Source organism: Chironomus tepperi, unplaced genomic scaffold, assembly GCF_022539635.2.
Source record: "Chironomus tepperi strain 1889 unplaced genomic scaffold, CSIRO-AGI_Ctep_v1 contig_99, whole genome shotgun sequence".
NCBI lineage: Eukaryota > Metazoa > Arthropoda > Insecta > Diptera > Chironomidae > Chironomus > Chironomus tepperi.
The window spans coordinates 183,698-207,433 of record NW_027226221.1 but is presented as its reverse complement, the minus strand read 5'-3'; the positions used below and the strand labels follow the sequence as shown (position 1 = coordinate 207,433).

General features: G+C 33.9%; 1 protein-coding gene across 2 annotated transcripts in view; it reads left to right on the top strand.

Moving 5' to 3' along the window:
• The window catches only part of LOC139087094 (dentin sialophosphoprotein-like), a 47,229-nt gene that overhangs the window by 2,938 nt on the left and 20,555 nt on the right, over positions 1-23,736 (top strand). The window contains exons 3-6 of one of the 2 annotated variants that reach the window (XM_070635789.1): positions 216-262; positions 10,379-10,488; positions 16,720-16,791; positions 16,888-16,944. In XM_070635789.1, the coding sequence (XP_070491890.1) occupies positions 216-262; positions 10,379-10,488; positions 16,720-16,791; positions 16,888-16,944 (286 nt within the window). Of the gene's footprint in view, positions 1-215; positions 263-10,378; positions 10,489-16,716; positions 16,792-16,887; positions 16,945-23,736 lie in introns of both variants that reach the window. The other variant, XM_070635788.1, reaches the window with a different exon arrangement.

Here is a 23,736-nt window from a genome sequence, read left to right as displayed (position 1 = left end):
TGACTACCAATAATACGATAGTCTCCATTTTCAAGTTAATCAATTTTTATTTACATCAATAAAACCTGCTTAATTGCTACAGAAAAAAAGACTGACTACATGTAAATTATATTGTTGGTCGTTAACCAACAGCAATGCACACAATATTTTTTATTTATTACGAATGTCAGTGAAATAATTAATGAATAACAATGTCTTCTTTATATCTTTTACAGCTGTTTAAGTCCACGATCAGCATATTTTTATGAGCTTCCACCTGCAGGTATGTACATACAGATTTTACGTACTTATTCTTTTTTGGTTACGTGTTGTGAAATAATTTATAAATTTAGATGATTAATGCCTAATTTAACACATAATATCATTATGCATATGAATTCTATGACCATTATCCATTCTCATACTGCCCATTATGATCACGATATTATTAATAAATTTATGAATATCGTAAACTTTATGTGATTATTATTGCTCTCTTTTCTTTTTTTTTCGTAAATATTTATCTCTGTGCATGGTCCTCTGTCCCTCTTACTCTACTGTTATTGCCCAAACATGTCATAAATTCATGCACCTACCTATCTCACTCACTTACGTACATATTACAAGCACAGATTATTTACAGTCCTCCGTTTCATTTCTCATTATCTCGCATCATCCATTGTGACCAAGTCATGCCATTATAATGGGCACCAGATATACATATATATATGCCATTGCCAGTGGAAATAAAAGCGGAGATTCGGTAGAGATAAAATGTGAGAGATAAAGGAGAAAAAAATCAGAATAAATTTTCGTTCTTCATTTCTTCTTGTTTCATTTTTGCCTCTGATGCTGCTTCTGTTACTTCTTTAGTTTATCAGAAATAAAAAAGGGAAAAGAAAATTTAATCGCATAAATTTACCCGCGAGCTTTTTACGCGTAAGACTAACAAAAATTTTTTGGAGGCTTCTTGTGGATGAAGTGGCTTGAGCGCATTTAAATGAACGTTTGGAGGAAATGAATAAATTATTGAATTATTTCCCACCATTTGGAACTTTAGTGAAGTCGTCTGTGTATGGAGGCAGCATCCAGCATCATTTCAAACTTCAGTCGTCTCTAGAACTAGCTTCTCATATCGCGAACAAGGCTGCGGAACTGATCAATCGTCATTTTGATCAATTTTGCTCATTTTTGAACATTTTGTTTAGTGTAACCCTTTTGATCGTGACGAGACTAGACGTCCTAACTACTATACGTAAAACTAGTCGAATATGACATCTTCCTAAGTAGCACAAAGCGGGGAATCACAAATATGTCTGAATCAGGCGTCATGATGTCGCCATTAAAGCATCGCGTCTTACCTTTAATGTAGGGGCCCTAAGAAACATGCTATGCTGTTCTGACTATTCATTCAGGATTACTAATTAACTAAGTATCGGTAGTTCCACATGATGATCACAATACAGCCAATCTGCCGTACATCATTTAAAAATTCAGGATACGTTTTTGCAAACATGAACGCTTTTTAGAATGAGCAAAAAAATATGAAAATATAGCCAGCATTTCCACTGAAAATGATTACATAAAATTTTTGACAAACTAACTTCCATTTGTTGGCGCAGGCACTAACTTATGTGCTATCTTAGCAAAAAAAAGAGAATATTTTTGGCAACGAAAAATAAAAGAAATTATTCCATAAAAAAAAAACGTTAAAAAAACTTTTTAAAAAACACGCTTTTAAAAAAGACTAAAAAACTTAAAAGAAAAATGTCCTAAAAAGTAGTGAATAAAAAAAAATCACGCTTCTTAAATAAAACATAAAAAATATTGAAAATAATTTGAAATTAAGAAAAGTAGCTAAAATACTTTTCCAAAATATTCTTGTGTAGTACAAGAACACTATGACTTAAAAGCGTGGGGCGAAAAACGAAAGAAGAAGTTTCCGTGTTAAATGCATAGTAATTTCGCCCCACGCTTTTAAGTCATATTGTTCTTGTACTACACAAGAATATTTTGGAAAAGTATTTTAGCTACTTAAAAATTCTCAAATTTTTTTCAATATTTTTATGTTTTATTTAAGAAGCGTGATTTTTTTATTCACTACTTTTTAAGGACATTTTTTTATCTTTTAAAAGCGTGTTTTTAAAGAATTTTTTAACGTTTTTTTTTATTAACTACTTTTTAGTCTTGTTAATCCAAGGAAAAATTTGTGAGCTTCGCTCAACCAAGTCCGAACTACGTTCGAACTGCTTAAGTTCGAGCTTCGCTCGAACTATTTTTTTTCACTAACGATGATACATGTAGTTTTCACTTGCGTGTTGGAAAATCTTCACGCCTTCACTCGCTTCGCTCCGTTCAGGACAAAAAATTTGTGAGCTTCGCTCAACCAAGTCCGAACTGCGTTCGAACTGCTTATGTTCGAGCTTCGCTCGAACTATTTTACTAACGATGATACATGTAGTTTTCTTGCGTGTTGGAAAATTTTCACGCCTTCACTCGCTTCGCTCTGTTCAGGACGCAAAAATTTGTGAGCTTCGCTCAATCAAGTCCGAACTGCGTTCGAACTACTTAAGTTCGAGCTTCGCTCGAACTATTTTTTTACTAACGATGATACATGTAGTTTTCTTGCGTGTTGGAAAATTTTCACGCCTTCACTCGCTTCGCTCCGTTCAGGACGCAAAAATTTGTGAGCTTCGCTCAACCAAGTCCGAACTGCGTTCGAACTACTTAAGTTCGAGCTTCGCTCGAACTATTTTTACTAACGATGATACATGTAGTTTTCTTGCGTGTTGGAAAATTTTCACGCCTTCACTCGCTTCGCTCCGTTCAGGACGCAAAAATTTGTGAGCTTCGCTCAACCAAGTCCAGAACTGCGTTCGAACTGCTTATGTTCGAGCTTCGCTCGAACTGATTTTACTAACGATGATACATGTAGTTTTCTTGCGTGTTGGAAAACTCACTCGCTTCGCTCCGTTCAGGACGCAAAAATTTGTGAGCTTCGCTCAATCAAGTCTGAACTGCGTTCGAACTGCTTAAGTTCGAGCTTCGCTCGAACTATTTTTTTACTAACGATGATACATGTAGTTTTCTTGCGTGTTGGAAAATTTTCACGCCTTCACTCGCTTCGCTCCGTTCAGGACGCAAAAATTTGTGAGCTTCGCTCAACCAAGTCCGAACTGCGTTCGAACTGCTTATGTTCGAGCTTCGCTCGAATTTTTTTACTAACGATGATACATGTAGTTTTCTTGCGTGTTGGAAAATTTTCACGCCTTCACTCGCTTCGCTCCGTTCAGGACGCAAAAATTTGTGAGCTTCGCTCAATCAAGTCCGAACTGCGTTCGAACTGCTTAAGTTCGAGCTTCGCTCGAACTATTTTTTTACTAACGATGATACATGTAGTTTTCTTGCGTGTTGGAAAATTTTCACGCCTTCACTCGCTTCGCTCCGTTCAGGACGCAAAATTTGTGAGCTTCGCTCAAGAAGTAACTGTTCGAACTGCTTAAGCGAGCTTCGCTCGAACTATTTTTTTACTAACGATGATACATGTAGTTTTCTTGCGTGTTGGAAAATTTTCACGCCTTCACTCGCTTCGCTCCGTTCAGGACGCAAAAATTTGTGAGCTTCGCTCAATCAACGTTCGAACTGCTTAAGTTCGAGCTTCGCTCGAACTATTTTTTTACTAACGATGATACATGTAGTTTTCTTGCGTGTTGGAAAATTTTCACGCCTTCACTCGCTTCGCTCAACCAAGTCCGAACTGCGTTCGAACTGCTTATGTTCGAGCTTCGCTCGAACGTCTCTACTTTGCTTCGCTTCGTTCGTCCGACGGTTATTAAGTCACAGTAGTGTCGGACTCCACTTCGCTTCGCTTCGTTCGCCCGACTGTTATTAAGTCACAGTAGTGTCGGACTCCACTTCGCTTCGCTTCGTTCGCCCGACTGTTATTAGGTCACAGTAGTGTCGGACTCCACTTCGCTTCGCTTCGTTCGCCCGACTGTTATTAGGTCACAGTAGTGTCGGACTCCACTTCGCTTCGCTTCGTTCGCCCGACTGTTATTAGGTCACAGTAGTGTCGGACTCCACTTCGCTTCGCTTCGTTCGCCCGACTGTTATTAGGTCACGGTAGTGTCGGACTCCACTTCGCTTCGCTTCGTTCGCCCGACTGTTATTAGGTCACGGTAGTGTCGGACTCCACTTCGCTTCGCTTCGTTCGCCCGACTGTTATTAGGTCACAGTAATGTCGGACTCCACTTCGACTGTTATTAGGTCACAGTAGTATATTTTTGTACTAAAGACTACATATTTTTATATGTGCTCGGTTTACTCGTGATTTTCGTATATTTATGTGTATAATGTTTGGATCGGATTGGAATTTCGCATATAAAACTCCAAAACGTACTGTTTTGTCTTGTGAAGTATAATCAAATTTGTATTAAAACCGTACAACAGTATTATACTTATTTCCATACTTTCTTAAATTCCCTTCAAATTGCTAGTTTTCCCATTGAGAAGTCAACAATATTGATATTTATACAGTATAACAAGATCCAGTAACATTCAGGCCCATATTTATACAGTATATCAAGATCCAGTAACATCCAGGACCATATTTACATAGTATGTCAAGATCCAGTAACATCCAGTTCCATATTTATACAGTATATTAAGATCCAGTAACATCCAGGACCATATTTATACAGTAAATTAAGATCCAGTAACATCCAGGACCATATTTACATAGTATGTCAAGATCCAGTAACATCCAGTTCCATATTTATACAGTATATTAAGATCCACTAACATCCAGGACCATATTTATATAGTTTAAGAAGATCCGGTAACATCCAGAACCATATCTATACAGTTTATCAAGATCCAGTAACATCCAGAACCATATTTATAAAGTATATTAAGATCCAGTAACATTCAGGACCATATTTACTCAATATATTAAGATCCAGTAACATCCAGGACCATAGTAATACAGTATAGCAAGATCCAGTAACATCCAGGACCATATTTATGCAGTCTATTAAGATCCAGTAACATCCAGGACCATATTTACATAGTATGTCAAGATCCAGTAACATCCAGTTCCATATTTATACAGTATATTAAGATCCACTAACATCCAGGACCATATTTATATAGTTTAAGAAGATCCGGTAACATCCAGAACCATATCTATACAGTTTATCAAGATCCATGGAACCATATTTATAAAGTATATTAAAAGTAACATTCAGGACCATATTTACTCAATATATTAAGATCCAGTAACATCCAGGACCATAGTAATACAGTATAGCAAGATCCAGTAACATCCAGGACCATATTTATACAGTATATTAAGATCCAGTAACATCCAGGACCATATTTATACAGTAAATTAAGATCCAGTAACATCCAGGACCATATTTACATAGTATGTCAAGATCCAGTAACATCTTCCATATTTATACAGTATATTAAGATCCAGTAACATCCAGGACCATTTTATACTGTAAATTAAGATAGTCATCCAGGACCATATTTACTAGTATGTCAAGATCCAGTAACATCCAGTTCCATATTTATACAGTATATTGATCCACTACATGGATATTTATATAGTTTAAGAAGATCCGGTAACATCCAGAACCATATATACAGTTTATCAGATCCAGTAACATCCAGAACCATATTTATAAAGTATATTAAGATCCAGTAACATTCAGGACCATATTTACTCAATATATTAAGATCCAGTAACATCCAGGACCATAGTAATACAGTATATCAAGATCCAGTAACATCCAGAACCATATTTATACAGTATATCAATATCCAGTAAGATCCAGGACCATATTTACTCAGTATATCAAGATCCAGTAACATCCAGGACCATATTTATACAGTATAGGAAGATCCAGTAACATCCAGGACGATATTTATACAGTATATCAAGATCCAATAACATCCAATATAATATTTATACAGTATATCAAGATCCAGTAACATCCAGGACGATATTTATACAGTATATCAAGATCCAGTAGCATCCAGGACGATATTTATACAGTATATCAAGATCCAGTAACATCCAGGACCATATTTATACAGTATAACAAGATCCAGTAACATCCAGGACCATATTTATACAGTATATCAAGATCCAGTAACATCCAGAACCATATTTATACAGTATATCAATATCCAGTAAGATCCAGGACCATATTTACTCAATATATTAAGATCCAGTAACATCCAGGACCATATTTATACAGTATATCAATATCCAGTAACATCCAGGACCATATTTATACAGTATAACAAGATCCAGTAACATCCAGGACCATATTTATACAGTATAACAAGATCCAGTAACATCCAGGACCATATTTATACAGTATATTAAGATCCAGTAACATCCAGGACCATATTTATACAGTATATCAAGATCCAGTAACATCCAGGACCATATTTTTACAGTATAACAAGATCCACTAACATCCAGGACCATATTTATACAGTATATTAAGATCCAGTAACATCCAGGACCATATTTATACAGTATATCAAGATCCAGTAACGTACAGGTTATTGAAATTCAATCAAATTAACGGATTTTTGAAGATTTGAATGTAACGGTTTTTTTGGAATTCAAATTTTTTCTAAGAATATCCGCGAGAAAATCACTAGTTAAATTTTTTGTCTTACTTAAATATCCTGAACAGATTGATATTATAATATAATTAATAATTTATATTATTAATTGATGTTTAGTTAATCATACGAATTAATTTCTAGTTCGATAAGCAGTCTTGATAGTGAAAATTAAAAATATACATAATTGACAATGGATTTTTTTCAAAATTTTTCCCATATAAAAATTTAAATAAATTAATTAAAATATAAGGAAGCGAGTTGGCGATTTAATGATGACAAAATATCAAATTGCCCTCCGGAACACACACGTATAAAAAAAAATCAGCATGATTGGTGCAGTAGAAGTGGTCGAAAAATGGGTCACAAATTTTGAACGTGACAGACAGAAGGACAGAAAGACAGACAGAGCAAGTCCAATAAAAGCGTGTAAAAAGTCAGTTCCTTTGCTTTCTTCTATATTTCTACTTCCTCCTCAGACCTCAACCAGTGGACGATCAACAACAAATGCTTGTTTGCTGCTTTTTATCGCTGAAATGAATAGAAAAAAAAAGCGAAGCGAATTTTTTTATTGACAAAATTGTCGAGTCTTCAAAAAATCGTAGGAAAGAAGGAAAAATGGGAAGAAAAACTGTCCGCTATTTAATATTAAATGCCTTCTACCATCCCCGTCATGCCTTATGTTTATTTTCTATCTTAAAAATAAGAAATTTAGTGGCAAAAAATCCTGGCATTTTATTTCACTTTGGCATTGTTATCCAAAATGGCACAAAAGAAGGAAAAACAATAAGCGTAATGAGTCTGTTGAGGAAAAACTCTCCGTTTTTCTGCTTTCTTTTATCCTCTGTTGTCTTTCACTTTTGATACTGATTAAATCACATAAAAAAAATCTCTACTTAAGCACTTTCTTTCGCACAACAAAAGGAATGAAAAACCCCGAAAAATAAATATTTCTTTCCTTTCTTTTCACCTTGTTAAGACGGTCGAGGATGATGAAGTTGAGGAAAAGTATAGAAAGATTAAATAGCTGATAGGAATTTGCTAAATAAGGAGAGTCGGAAATAATTTTTAAATTCAGACATTAGTTAAGATTTTAAAATAAAAAGCTCTTTGAACTTTCGGGTTACATCACAGGAACTTATTGTTCTAATAATTGTTTGAGCTTCTTTGATCTTTCTATTAACTTTTTGTTGTTTATTTCATGGATGGGCTAAGACTAGCGAAGCGAAGTGGAGTCCGACACTACTGTGACCTTCCACAGTCGGGCGAACGAAGCGAAGCGAAGTGGAGTCCGACACTACTGTGACCTATCCACAGTCGGGCGAACGAAGCGAAGCGAAGTGGAGTCCGACACTACTGTGACCTATCCACAGTCGGGCGAACGAAGATCGAAGCCGCCGACGTTAGTGACTTCGATCTCTGGGATGTTCAGATATTTCTACTTTATATGCTTTCCAAGTCGGAAATATCAGAAACACTTATTAAGAGTTTGACGCCGGTGCTGGAATAGAGATCTTAAAAATGATCAATGGAAGTCGAGACATCGGATATCCTAGTCTAAAAGATTGCATCTCGAACTCCAAATCTTTGGGTCAATATTGAAAATCTCGTACTTACTATGTAATGTTCAGGACAACTAACTGAGCTACTTATCGTTCACAAAGGGGGCAGAGAATGCTCGCGTTACGTAGCTAGTCAACAGTCCTCTACATGAAAATCGAATTAACCCAAATATTGTATGCTTATATTTCGTGTTTATAATAAAAGCAATATCAAATACTCTTATTGCACTTCCCAGAATACATTTATAAGAATAACGAATAAGACAACAAAAATTAATGAAATCATAGCTTCAAAAAGTGTAATAACAATCCTAAATTTTAGCAAATTAGTCTAAAAACGAGCATTAACTTTATGATTCTGATGCTGTTGGCTGATATTTCGCAAAGAATTTCACAGAATGAACTTTAATTACTTGCTAATTAAAAATAGAATCGTATATTTTTACGACTGAGTAAGACGTACTGAAATCTGATATCTTAATATAAAATACACAATCCTTTATCCTTCATAAAAAAAAATCCTCAACCTTTCAAGATTAAAGAAACTCAAGCGAATCGCTTAAATTCTGCTGCTTCTACAAAACATTTTTCGTTCCTTCTTATTCGTTCGTGTACTTTTTGTGCTCTTTTCAATTTAATCTCAGCATTCAGATTTTGATATACATACGAACAAAAGAGGAAGGAGAGCAACAACAACAACAAAAAAATGGTTTGCTTGCGGCTGCCAAATTTTCTTGTCAAGCTATCGCAATGACTTTGTTTAGTAAATATTCACTGAAATTTATCAGCACAATCAGCAACTTTTATTTTCTTTTTTACTTACTTGATTCATTCTGTATGCGCTTCAATGTTTCTTTTTCCTTTCCCCACGGGGTCTCTGTTCTCTCTTATTCGTACTTCATTGCTAATCAAAATACTTCTCGTATTATATAGCATATATATATGTATGCTTTTTTGGGTTTTCAAAAGATTTATTTACTCAAATAGAATCGTTAATGGAGCTTGTTTTATTCGTCTTCATCATCATATATGTATGTATATGTGTACAGCAGAAGGCAGTAAATAAATATGTGCATTGATTGTGATGAATTTCAACTTTTTTTCATCTCTCAATGATTTTTTTTCTTGCTTATAAGGGATCTGTGTGTGCGAAAATTGAGATGAATTTATTCGTTTTCGAGCGATTTTTTATTGTAACATTCTAGGGATGGGAAGTTGTTCATTTAGATTTGGAGGTTTTTGCAACTTCTGAACCATGCTTGTCTGTTAAGTAGGCTAAATCCATGCGTAAATGATCTTCTGTTTGTGATCAACCTGAATGGCACAAGCCTGTAAATCGTTCCAAAATCCGGTATCAGGCAGCCAAGAATCTAACTTGGTGCTGCATTTTGTTTAAATTCAGAGCTTAATTCTATCATGATGTTGAATTTAAACCGAAGTCTTGTCAAGAGTCACGCTGCTAGATTTAAACCAGACCTGGTATCTAGTTAAAGTCACTCCGCTTTAGTGCCGGACATTTGATAAACTAAGCAATTTCTGCAATTAGGCAAGTAAAATAATTAGCCGATTTGTCAATACTGGTAATGTGATGAGCATTGCCACACAGTCTTATCATATCTGAGATTCGAACTTACGTTCAAACAAAAGAGGATGTTAAAGATTCCTAGTCACTTGACCATAAAAGCCTCACTCTTAAACTGACAAAGTTGGCAAATTTAGCTGCATATGGCTCAATATCCCCGATTCCACTCTAATCTAGCATCTTACAAACAATGTCATCTGCTTTACCAACCCTTAAAAATCCTCAAATAGACCAAAATAGCCATTACTGTAGAAGCATCAGAACCAATTCCGTTACTCCAGCTTTTAGTGCCACATTCGCAAAAAAAAAACACCAACATTCCTCTCCTTTCCTATGTCAAGACTGTTGAAAAGAACGAAAAAAAAAATTATTCAAGGCAGGCAACAGAGCTACATTCTTGATTGTCTAAACAATATTCTTTATTCTCTTCCTTTCTTATTTCAATTTCAATCGTTTTGCTTCTCTTATTTTTTTTATATTTTCCTTCCTTTTTTACTTCCTTCTTTTGTTGATCTACAATCTAATCTTTTTTTTCGTTTTGGATTTCGGCTGATTGATTTATGAATTTACTGACTATATAAATTTTTTTGTTATTTTTGTATATTTCTAGATGGTCGAGAGGCAAATAAGAAACGAACAACATTGGCCAGATTATTGAGAGGATTAAAGACTGTTAATAGACGAGCAAATCAAAATGCATCGGCTGGTGCGCAAATTAAGGTAAGTTGACAAGTATATCATCACTTGTGTTTCCAACCATCATCCAGACATTTGCACTCAACCTCAAAAAAAAAAAACAGAATAATTTTTTATATTCATGAGTCATGTGAGGCATATAAAAAGAAAAGTAACAAAGAACATAAAAGTGTAAAAAGAGCCTCTTGAGACAGAATGTCTGCATAAAGTAGTCGCAAATAACATCACATATTCAAAAGTGCATTAAAATCGTTTGTATTATAGAGAGGATAGATGCACTGGAAAAAAAAGAAGAGGATTTACTGCAAACTCACTTACACCGATGACTGTAATGTAGACTTAATATGAAAGTGATTGCGACAGTATTATTTTGTGTACGGAGAATCTCTTTCTATATCGTTTCACATAAACATTAAACGTAAAGATATCTCTGTGTGTGTTATGGATGATAATAAAGGAAAAGAAGGTGGATGAATGACTTTATATTGTAGTGACTTAATGCCAAACATAAGGGTGGATTATGAATGAAACATGAAGTTGTCACCTTGACTCTAAGGCAAAGAAATAAGAAGTCATTTGTGGTTGAAGATGTTTTATTTTAAGAACTGGATGGGTGGACAAGATGAATGGACTTCCTGATGAAATTAAATGAAATAGTATTTTTAGAATGTTACAACAAAACTTTTTCGGATATAGAATTCATGAAATACGTGCGATTAAAGTTAGTTCGGAATTGACATTTAGCTTCTTGGGGTTGGGGCTTACAACTGTTTGACATTCTATACGAACTAATTTTGTATGGATTAATCTTATGGCAGATTATGTTGGAATGTTATGATGGACGTCAATTAAAAGAACCTCAAATTATTATTACTGCTGTGGGGTCTGAGCAGAATGGAACAGGAGTGTCGTGCAATTTATGCATAGATAGACGAATCTGCCAGTGAAATAGTAAGGCCTATGTGGTCGAGTGGTTAGCCAACAGACCGGAAATCTGTATCACTCAATTGTGAGTACGTGAGTTCGATTCCGACTATATAGAGCTGTCGATATGACAAGGAGCCGCACCATGCTGACGACATCACAGTCGATTATTGCTCTTTTCTTTTAAAGCAATCCACTTACTTACTTCCTTACTTTAGAATTTGTTCCATTAAATTCCATCATCTTATGATCTTTTACCTTTAATATATAGGCACTCATCTCATACTCAATAAGCTTTCAAATTCATCATTTAACTTTTTCATCACATCATCATTTCAACTCACATTTTTAAGGAAGGAGACCTGTCGACACATAAAAATATTCATCTCCAATAATTTCTCCTTCGTCATTCATAAAAAAAAATTTGTTGCTCGTTCTTTCCATTCATTCTTTTTTTGAAAATAAGGCTTTTATTCACTCGGATGATGATTAAAAAACTTTTCATACAACGAAGTGAAAATTTTTTTGTACTTCTTTTTTGTGATGAAAATTTACCACCAACGTAATAAAAGTGTAAAAGAATATTGAGAAAATTTGAGTGTGGAAATGAATGGAACGCTGTTCTTTCGCTATAGGATGGGACATCTGTAATAGGAGGATTTTAATGGGATTTCTGTAATTGCCTATCAATTGGTATCTCTAGGGTTTCTAGAAACGGTTTTCTGAAAACTGCATAAACGTACTTTTTGACCTAAAATGCAGTTTTTCAGAAACCCAAGTCATAAAATTGGAAGTGCAGTAGAAAAGGAATGCAGAAAATGTATAATTTACATATACCAATTTGTCATACAATCGAATAACCCTCAATTGCTCAAGATAGGAGCATCTAACCGGAATTCGTTAAATATAGTTCGAGTCCCATTCAGATCCATTGTTCCAAATGATATTTTTTCATGAAATTCAAATATTCATAAGGATATTAGGCTTTTGTCTAGGAAAATCCCCTAGGGAATTGAATAATGTTATTTATTAAAGTAGATTGGGTTGGATATTAGCTCTCTTGACCTGTGTTACAACATTATTCAGTTGCATGACACTTGCATCCAGACAGGCCTTGCTTATTACTCAGTTACTTCGTCATTTAAAATTGTTTCGAACCTGTTTATTCCACAAACAAAGAATCATGATCAGAGAAACACATTAAAAGAGGATGCTGCAATCAAATGCTCCATTTGGTTTCAATTTGAAACTCACACGGAATTCAGAGTCATTTTCATGAACTCCTTCTCCTACTTTGCATTGCACTGGGACATGCTTTGACAAAATATACAAAAAATTTGATTAACTTTCCCCTTTAAAGCTGTATTCTCCATGCTTTAACTGTTAAAATTTAAAGTTGTTAAATTTTTGATAGTATAACAGTATGAAGGTTATGTAACAGCCAGACATTTTACAAACCAAGAACAATTCATATTAGATGAAAACCCATCAAAATATGACAAAAAATGAACGAGCAGAATAAAAAAAATTGTTGAAACCTTGAGCATGAATGAACAAAATATAATTTAAAATTCCATTAAAAAATGCTCACTGAAAGTGAAAAAAAAATTCTGCACCTTTTGTGCCATGAGTACCAAAAATATATTAATAATGGAACAGCTAACGAGTGAAAGAGAATTGAGTAAGTGTGGATCATTGAATAAATGAATGAAATGAAAAAAAATCGGCTTTAACTGCCGCGCATCAAACCACCACCGCTTTTTTTTTGTAGCTTTATTCCTGCTGACTTTTAATTAATTTGATAACATCGGCAGAAAGCTAATGAAGAACAAGATTAAATTAAATTTCACTTTTCATGGTTGACGATGTTGATGGGAATGAGAATGGCGACAAAGTCGAAGACTAAAGGCTTCTCGCCGATTTTTCGTTCTAATTTCTTTTGTGCTTAAAAGAATGCTCCATGTACTTTAATTAAAGATTATATCAAGACATGAAAAAAGAAAGAATAAAAATGGCAAGATGACATGAAGGAAAAAAAAAGTGGTGGCATCCATTGAAGACAAAGATGTAGAAAGAGATAAAACTGAATGAGAATGATTTGATGCGGAAAGGAAAAAAGAAAATACAAAGAAAATAAACAGATACAGAAATCATCAAAACATTTCTTCATGCTTCTTTTTTTGCAGAACAAAAAAATTCCCTTTTGTTAGTTCGTTATTTTATTGAGGTATAAGGGAGAGTGAGTGAGAGAGAGAAAATGAATGAGTTAGTTAAGTGGGCCAGATAATTTGATAAGAATGAGGATTAAGTGATAAACTTGATGAAATATTTCTACTTCATTAAGATTACCGAAATAAAAAATAAGGATTCTCTGCTGATATACTTTTGGACATAGTTTAATCAAGAATTGTGATCAATTTAGAAATGATTTTTCTTAATCAGGAAATGAATTTTCTGCTGCTAAATTGAATATTTTTCTGTTTTATTTCCGGAAATGGAGAGATTTGGGAAATATAAAAATAGAAGATCAAGTAAGTGGAAAGTACTTTGAAGCAGTAGCTCATTTGCGATATGAGATGGCTTAGTGCTGTCATACCACAGCAACACCAGCTGGTCTACGCTGCTTAATAGCAATTGAAATTTAGTCTTACACATTGATTGACTCGTGGCTCCTTCCCTCATAGTCCTGCATATTATGTCACTTCTACCATCCAAAAACTAATCCAACACATGCTTAATTAATCTTACACAATAATTTATTCGTCGCCATAAAGGTCATTGATCTCATTTCCAAAAATCGATCACATCTATCAAAACACCTTAAGCTTTCTGAAATATTAATAACGTCTATCCAATATTGATCACTTAAGATTCTTCATTAGTCTTAGTCAATGAAATATAAATAATCTCGAACTGTCTCTTCTATTTTTATTTATGTCCATATAATGAAATTGAACATTACAGCATTTGCACAGACACTGTATTTCGAATTAAAGGTATCCTTGATATTTTGTTTTAGAAATAATGTAAGCAGAAGTTAAAGTAAAATGCGATCCCAAATGGCACAATCCCGAGCGGCACAATGACTATAATCATGAGTATGCTTACAAAATGTGTATGCTTGAAAAATTGAGGATGCTTAATCATATCGATTGACTTTACTCATTAGTATGCTAATTTATTTAGGCAAGTATGATTATTGATTGTTAGAGAATGCGATGAACTGCATTTGTTGCTTCAAAAATTGATCTAAATCAGCCGTCCTGTCAGAGCAACTTCGCGTTTAACCGTTCCTTAGCATACACGTTATGCTGTTCGGGAATAATCCATGTAATACAAAATTATTTTAGGACACAGACGAAGGCGTATTTGTATAAGGAAGAATCTATAATAATTCTTTAAGCAAGCATATACATAACTAACGAAATGCTGAAGATGATGAATATCATTTTAGTCTAAAAATACAGCTCCTTAGAGTATAATTAATATTCGTTATAGCAATCATACTTGTTGACAATAATACTGAATAAAATTAATATCCTATCGTAATTAGAGCGATAATTTCATCTAAGCAAAATAATTAGCAACAAAACTCAAATCCCACAGTCGTTATAATTAAACCTAAAATATTGTTAGTCAAGATAATTCAAACAAAATTATTTTGCTTAAATATTATGAGAGAATCTTGGTTATGTTTGATTGATTTGCTTCTCAGCTTTAACTTAAAGCTGCAACCCGAGAGACACTGAGGGTGACGGCTCCTCGGCGCCACAATTTTATAAACACAAAATGGAAGCCGCAGTTAGCACATCCTTTAAAGTTTCATGACAGAGCCTACGTCACCTGTGTCGCTCGGGCTCATAGGCAGTAGGAATTCTTAGTCTACAATGTCTAGCTTGTAATAAAATTGAAGTAGTTCCTTTCGTGCAAATCATGCCGATAAACAACATTCAAGAGAAAAAGTTAACATTTATATCTAAAATGCCGGCAGTAGCCACACGCAGCCAGCAAATAATAATTTCGTGCTATATAAATTATACTTTATGACAAATTAAAATGAAAAAAAGTTAAAAAGCTGTCTCATTTCAACATTTTTATCTTGTTTGTGCTCTTGTCGTCGCTTATACGGTCGGTAAACTTATCTTATTTCTTCTGTACCCCATCTCACTCACTCCACTGTCTTTTTATGCTTTTCAAAAATGAAAAATGGCAAAAAAATTCTTGATATTATCTACAATGGCTCTCGTACTTTATTTTATTTTAAATTAGAAAACATTAAAAATGGCATAATTTTTAACTTTTCATTGTAATTCGTCATGCGGATAAACAAAAGACTTCATTTTCTTACATGACTGAAAAAAAGGAACACGAGTAGGAAACAGAATGTTTTTGATTAAGAATTTATGAAAAAAGAGCGGTTTTAAAGAGAACTTTGCCTGTCTGATGTTGGTCTTGAAATAAAGTTTAAAGATAAAATGACGGAATTTTGATTTTGGCGATATGACATAAGAGGCCGAAATGTTAGAGACCCTAAAGGACATGGTACAAAACGTTCAATTCCAAATGTACAAAAATACTTTATAATTCGTTAAAGGCAAGTTAATTTCTAGTTAATAACTAGCTGTAACGGTTCTTTGTCAATTCGGGTACACAATACAATTTTATCCATTCCTTAGGCTGTCATATTCTCCAAGACAGCTCTATGTATGGAAATGTAAGCAAAATAGACCTCACTTCCTGTCATGCTAAAAATGCTAGTTAATTAGATTCATATTTAAAATTAAAGTTATTTGCAAGTTATTTGCTCAGTAGACGGATGTTTCCGAGGACAGCTCATAGTCACAGCATTTAGCAATTAATTGAATTTGATTCTGTTAGTAAACAAACTTTAAACTTAATCAAAGTCTAATACAGAGATGGTAGGACTCCGGTCTACTAGAGTCCGGTCCATTTTGAGGTTTAGAGTCGAAACTCCCAAAGTCCTGCAAACTCAAGTCAAGAATACTTAAAATACGTTAAAATGTTTACTGCGCCAATCAACAAAATCACCTGACTATAACGACTTTATAACTCATCCATTCAACTTCTTTTGTTTTATTTTTTCTAAACCTTGATTTATATTATTTTTTTTTTTGCAAAAGAAATGCCGGTGGTTTAATGTACATGTATATTCATTCTGGTTATTATACAAAAAAAAAGATTTTTAAAACTTAAATTCACAGATGGTTGGACACAGATATTTGAATCTCTCTCGACAAGATGAAGATTTATGAAAAATTCATGAGTTTAATATTTCTTTTTTTTTATTCTTTTTCCTCTTTGTGCCAGCAGACACACGAAAGACTGAGGCATTTTCAAATGAATGGAGGACCACAACCGAGTTTTGAGGAGACGATACATCGAGTAAGATAACTTTTTTTTTTTATTTTATGAATTTCTAATGACAAATTTATCGATTTCCTTCCAACTCTTTTTATTTTATCGTTTCTCATCATGTAGCTTAAAGTACAAGAAGCATTAAGGAAAAAGGAAAAATTTCAACGAGAACATGAAGAGGTAAGTCAACATCATTATACATTCATAAATTGTTTACTTCAGATTAACTCAATATTTTTGTTTCTTTAAATTAATTTTTAATCCTCGGATTTAAATTTTGACAGCGAATGCTTGAATAAATTTTCGAGGAAGAAGAAGGGAAAGACGAAAATAAATTTTGGGTGACTTAATTAATCAAAAATGTGCTTCATAGAAATTTAATTATAAGTGAGGAAACTTTTGCTGTCTCTATGGGCTTCATTGGAAAGCCATTAAATTAGAAAATCATTTGAGGATTGAGTCATGACTAAATTAGTATTCTGAGTTGGGAATTGAAGCTTCAAATATTTAACCTTTAATTATTTAAATTTATTTCTGATTTCAAAAAAGCTTGAATTGTAAATTTAAATTAAGGTACTTCCTTGGTAGGGCTCAATTCATTTTACATTTACTATAATAGAATTCTTGGAACTCCTCAAAATCTGACATTTAAGTTTTCTGGGAAATTTTGTACTGAAGAAATCAGTAGCTTTACTGATGGAGGTAAATCTCTATATATGATGGGTTAAGTCCTCTGTAGTTTTGCATTTGGGCAACAGAAACGTAATCTTCCCACATATATTCTAGGTTAATTTTGTACGGGATTCAAATCTGTCAATTCTTGCCTAAAGCAACATGGCGTAGGGCGGTAATCCAAAAATGTCAATTGAATTTCAAATTCAGAGAACAAGTACAAGCTTTATGATGTGCACAGCAATAGAGTTAAATGGAAAACCTTTTGTAGTAACCTTGACTTAGTTAGAGCATAGTTCCAGTAAGTACTTAGTTAATTGCTACGGTGGCCGTACAGTTCAATTGAGAACAATTGAATCCCTCAGATGGGCCTAAAGCTGGGTCTATTACTAGCTACCGTTTGCTAATTTCCAATCCTATCTCTAAGTGAGCAAGTAGGTTCCAGTAAGTAAGTTAGTATAATTTCAATTGGACTCTGAACTCTGTGTAGCTTAAAAAAGTAGCCATGTGTGATGAAAAGGTAAAGTCAGAGATTTTTTGAAGGAAGAGAGTGGATGGAGGTGGTTGAAATAAGCTCTGGCCTGTGTCTCAGGGGATTGTATCTAGAATAACAATTTTTAATGATTTTATGTCAAAACATATTTTTCATTTGTAATCTAGTGACTGCGTTAAGTCAATCATATCGAATCTATTGTTGACTCTCAATCAATCATATTAAAGATTAAAAATTCCCCCTATTGCATTTGATGCAGGTCAGTCAATGGATAAGACTATAACCCTTTTTCTATTGATAATACCTCCGGAATAAATAAAAAGCATGTAGCATGCCTCAAAAGAAATCAAAATCATTCATCATCAAAGAGAATAAAGCAAAAGTTTCATTTTTCTGGATCAATCAGACAGTTTAACGCCTCTATAATGTAAAGATATCACAAACAAGTAGCAAATAAATCCCTTATTTATTGTTTGCATCACATTTACATCCTTATCATGATCATCAATACTCAATCCTCATCATCATTTCTACATCCACTTACTTTTCTTGGTAATTTTTTGTAGCTAGATTTATCCTTAGTTGTGGTTCAAACTGTTATTGGTCGTTCTGTCTGGAAGCTTTTGGAATAAGAAATAAAATCTCGGATTTTATGCAACATGCATGTATAGTTTACTATTCTTACTCAAAAATAAGAAGATAGCATCCCCATAAATGTACAATAATAAATGAATGAATATAAGCAGGAAGAAGGGGAAAAAAATCATTATAAATGAACCCCATCAAGTACAAACTGTAAAAGAAAGGGGGAGAAAGAATGTTCGGACCCTCTTTAATAACAGAAATTTGCTCATTGCAAAAATAAACCTTTTCTTTATTGCTGTGGGGATTTTCTCATAATTTGGTCAAGTCCTTTCTGATGTACATAGAACAACAACAATTTTTTTTCAAAAAATTTATATCGTATAGTAAGTATAATGAAATGATACAGGGCACATGCCTTTTTTTTCTTGCTTCCTTATCTCTCAATGTCGGTGAGTCAACAATGAGAAAAATGTCAAAACCATCATTTTTTCCTCTCATCTTTTTATGCTCACCCCATCCTTCCCATTCCTGTATAAATACGTTGGTAAAATAGAGATAACATTTTTGAAGTAGGTGAGTGGATGGAACGAATGTAAAATAAAAAAATAGAAATGAGACAGAGGAAAAAGTTTTTTCATGTTAAAAAATTGTTTGCCCCTTTAGGGGATGCTGCTCATACTTTGAAAGTAGTCATTATGAACACGACCATCATGATAATTTTCATTTAGTTCCTTTAAGGTTACTCTACAGTGAAATTTATAATTTTTTCTGGTGTCGTAAAAAGTCTCTTCCTTCCTTCTCATCTTCCGTTCATGACAAATGATTGAAGGTTAACTTTCCGGAGATTCTTGTGGTCTTGCTTATTTTTCCAAAGGTTGAATGGATTTTTTGGTATTTTAGATATTTTTTAGACGATAACATACTTTTAGGAAATAAGGAAGGGTTTTAAAGCAAGGGAAAATGCCGAGATTTTCTGGGAAAATTCTTCAAGTTCTTTGGATGTTAAAAATTCAGTCAAAGCCTTTGATTTCTTTACTACTCATAATATTTATGGATCTTTATATACAAATGCTTTTGCTTCAAAACACACTTTATGATGCAACCCCTTCAAATATAATGATTTTTACTGATCTAAGTCTTTTATATCTGTGCTATGTTTCTTATCATACTATCTAAGTAAATTGGAATTTTCAGATGATTTTCATTAGATTATTTACAAATGATGTCCATTAGAATGGTTAGACTACGGTCGGATATTACTTACCTTACAAAATTACTTCGCTGACTGGGCGTATCCCCAACAAGCCCGAACACTGGCAGAGCATGCTGTAAGCTTATACTGCTCTTAAAAGCACGTTCTTTGTCTGTTAGTGATCAATTGATATCCTGAAAATGCCGTCTAAAACTAATTCTATCAATAACTACCGCTTACGAATTGCTAATTCCAAATGCAATACTATCTCGATCAACAGCTTCCCTCCATGAATTTTTTGGACGCTCGCGTAATCTTTTGACATCTACAAAGTCAGACATAAAGACCTTACTTAATGGAGCTTCAACAAGTCTTCTGATAACATGTAATGACCACCAAAGCCTGTCCACTTTAAAACTTTTTGCAATGTCAGCCTCTCTAATGAGCTGACATATCTATCTCGGAATTTACGTAACGTTCAGGGGAAGAGGAGGTACCTCCCCTACTATAAACACTAGACAACATCCGTAAATGAACCAATTCCTTAAAAATTTGATTTTAATTTTCATTTTAGAACAGAGCTCTATCAGTTTTCCCATATAACAAGGATTAAACAATTTTAGACTTTTTTTTTAAATTATTTCAAGTCATCAGAAATGAACATGATGATGAAAATCCCCAAAGCTTCAATAAAGCAAGACCACTAATAATTTTAATCTTCTTTCTGTGGCACAAACATTTGTTTAATTTTGTGGCTACAACGATTCATTTGATACATTTTTTCTTCCATTTCTAAACCTAAGCTCTTCTCTCCCTTATTTAACAAAAGAGAAAATGGAATCTATAGACAGCATCGGAATAAAATTAATTATATTTCAGTCATGACTTGAAATTCCAATCACGTTTGACTGATTCATCCTTTATTACTTGTCCAATCATTTCATTTTCTCGTACATTTTTTTTCTTCTGCTTTTATGAGCATATATACACAATATACTGATACACATGATGTGTAGGTTCGATGTAGCTCATCCAAATGGTTTTTTCCTTCCGTGCGATGATGAGATACAATTTTCTCGTTTTGTTAGTCTTTTCCTGTGAGGTATTATGAGGTTTAGCATTCAGTTTTACTGTTTAAAATGTTAAGCTTGTGTAGTAAGGTATAGAAGAGTATGGAATAACTTTAGTTATATCTGGTCAGTTAGTTTAAGCTTCTCCTTAGACGAATAGCCGTTTAGGACCTTAAGAGAAACTTCTCGGAAGATACGAAGCTCAAATTTGGTTCCTGAATTGTTCAGGAACATAAGCACTCTAACAAGACGATATGGATTTAGCATATCTACACATGATACGCTACTTAATTACTTTTCTGGTCGTTCAGATCAATTGTTATCCATAACTTCCTTTAAATGTCTCCTAGAGCTTGCTCTATCGCTGGCTTCATCTTCCAATTACCAATACCTATTAACAGCTTGCTTCTTACCATTGTTCCAGCATTGCCATTACGTCAATATTAATTCTTCAAAAAAATGCGTCGATATCCATCAATATTGACCTACTGATGCTTTTTCAACAAGTTTTAAGCAAACTTCCATTCTGATTTCACTTTCTCATGCTGTATTCGTATTGTCGATATTGAACTCATAGTATGTATATTTACAGCTATCAATAGCATTTACAAACAAAATCGACATCCATGAAAATGATAAAACGATAATCGATGAGATGGAGAAGAATAGCAAGCCAAAAAGGAAACGGAAAAGCGAGAGATGCTTATTCATATTATTTGTATTACTTTGCGTCTTATCATTTATCCATTCATTCCTTGTGGCAGTACTGCCTTTAAATTTCAACTTAGCTAACGATACGCTTCACGACTGATACATAGAGTAGCGAGTTGAATAATAATAAATGACAATTTCATGATAATGGCTTGACATTATATTATAAAATTGAGAAAGCAGAACAAAAAAAAGTTAAATAAATTTTCTGTGATTTTCCTTTTTTTCGTGCACTTCAACTGGCTGATTGGATGAATAGAGAGTCAGAGATAGACTTTATTGATTTGTCTACTGAGGATGTGACTTTGACTTTTATCATCCGTTTTAAATATTTGAGATTATGAACATTTTTACGGAATCATTGGACTCATTTATTTGACTTTTCTTCTTTGTTTCTTTATATTGAGATTCGTATGACAATTTGGTCTTGCTTGATAAGGAAAATGAGAAAATTTATGGAAAATGAATGTATCCGGAAGGCAGGAAAAAATGTCATAGATAAATTCGGAAGCTTTCTAATTCATATTTCAACATTCTAATGGCTATCTTATTGAATCCATGACTGTGGACGCCCCGAGTGACACGAACCTGATCGGCACATATTGAAATGTTGCCACCACGGCGACGAGTCGGTCGTATACTTAAAGCCAAATGGCTGCCACTTGACAAATCCGGTTGTTTTCTCCAATGGCAGCCACTTGGTAGATTTAAGTATACGACCGACTCGTCTTCCTGTAGACATGGCAACATTTCTAATTTGTGCCGATCGAATTGAGAAGGCTACGTCATGGAACTTTTAAAGTGGACTCTAATGCTTCATGTGAAGCTCAAATGATGTCCATATAAATACCAAGTTGAAGTGGCCCCAATTTAGTGTTAACATTAGAGCTTTAGCAAGCTTTAAAAAGGTCGTTGGCAGCCTGTATGCCACGATACACTAGTGTGAAGCTAAAGAAATTTGGAATTACCATGAACCGTATGCCATGTGGGGTCTCCATCGAGGTATATTACCAAGATTGCCGCGAAAAATTCAAGTTGGCCATCTTACTTACTTCTCTGGCCGAACAGATCAAATATGATCCATAACCTGCCAAAGACTTCCCGTAAGAGTCGCCTGAAGCTGACTCTACCGCTGGGTTCACTTGGTAATTTCTAATATCAAGCTCAATAATGTCTCTATCAATAGCTTCATTCCAAGAGTTCTTTGGTCGTCCACGAGCTCTTTTACTGTCCAGTAAGTCAAGTTTGAAGACCTTAAGGTTGCCCTCCACTGCCTTAAAAACTCTTTCTTCATTTGTGTCACTCGGCCTCAAATCACTTTAAGCTTTTAAAAAACCTCCATTCCTGAAATTTAACAATAAATTCCATTGCATAACCTAAAATAGTTGATTTTTCCATACTTGACATTCAAATCTGACTTGGAGCTCACATCCAAGAGATTTGCTCTACTGTCAAGTTCGTCGTTTGAATTTTAAAATTCTGCGCTTTCATTCTATTTTTATTGTTTGTTGGTTTAACACCTCCGTGATTTCTATTCTCTCGACGTGCTTTACTTCTCGCTGTTTTGCATGTTATTTCTGGGTAAAATTGCTGTGGGATATCAAGAGTGAAACTTTTATTTTTTTATCACAATTTTTCACATAAAATTTCAATTTTTATTTTATATGAAATGTTAAACAAGCAAAAGTTAATTTTATAGCAACAGATACGGATCAATAAAAATTAATTAAATCGTTCATTTATGCCTTCACAATGTGCTAAGGTCAAAATGTCAAAACCGTCAATCATTCATCATAATTACTTATTCATTATCAATTGACTTACTAAATGAGCTTCATCGTACAACCTACATATTAGTTGTAAACGATATAAATTGAGCTTTAATATATCCAATGCCAACTTTCATATTGTGCTTCTGGGTCTAATACCTTAATTATAATTTTATTGGTCATTTACAGCACATATTGCAGTTAGATCCTTTTAGACGCACACATCATAATCAAAAGCTATTAGTTCAAGAAGAGGAACAATATAAGCTATTAGGAACAAACATGACAAACATCAAGGCTTAATAATTGTAATTAACGCTCCTTTTGTGCGTACGAAAATTAATTTGGTCGTTAAACTACAACTTATATGTTGTGTTACCGAGTAGCACAGTATGTTCACAAGGTTACCGGGCCGTATTAACGGTAAGATGCGAAGTTGCCCTGACAGCACCGCGGAGTCGGATTTTGATCTATTTTTAA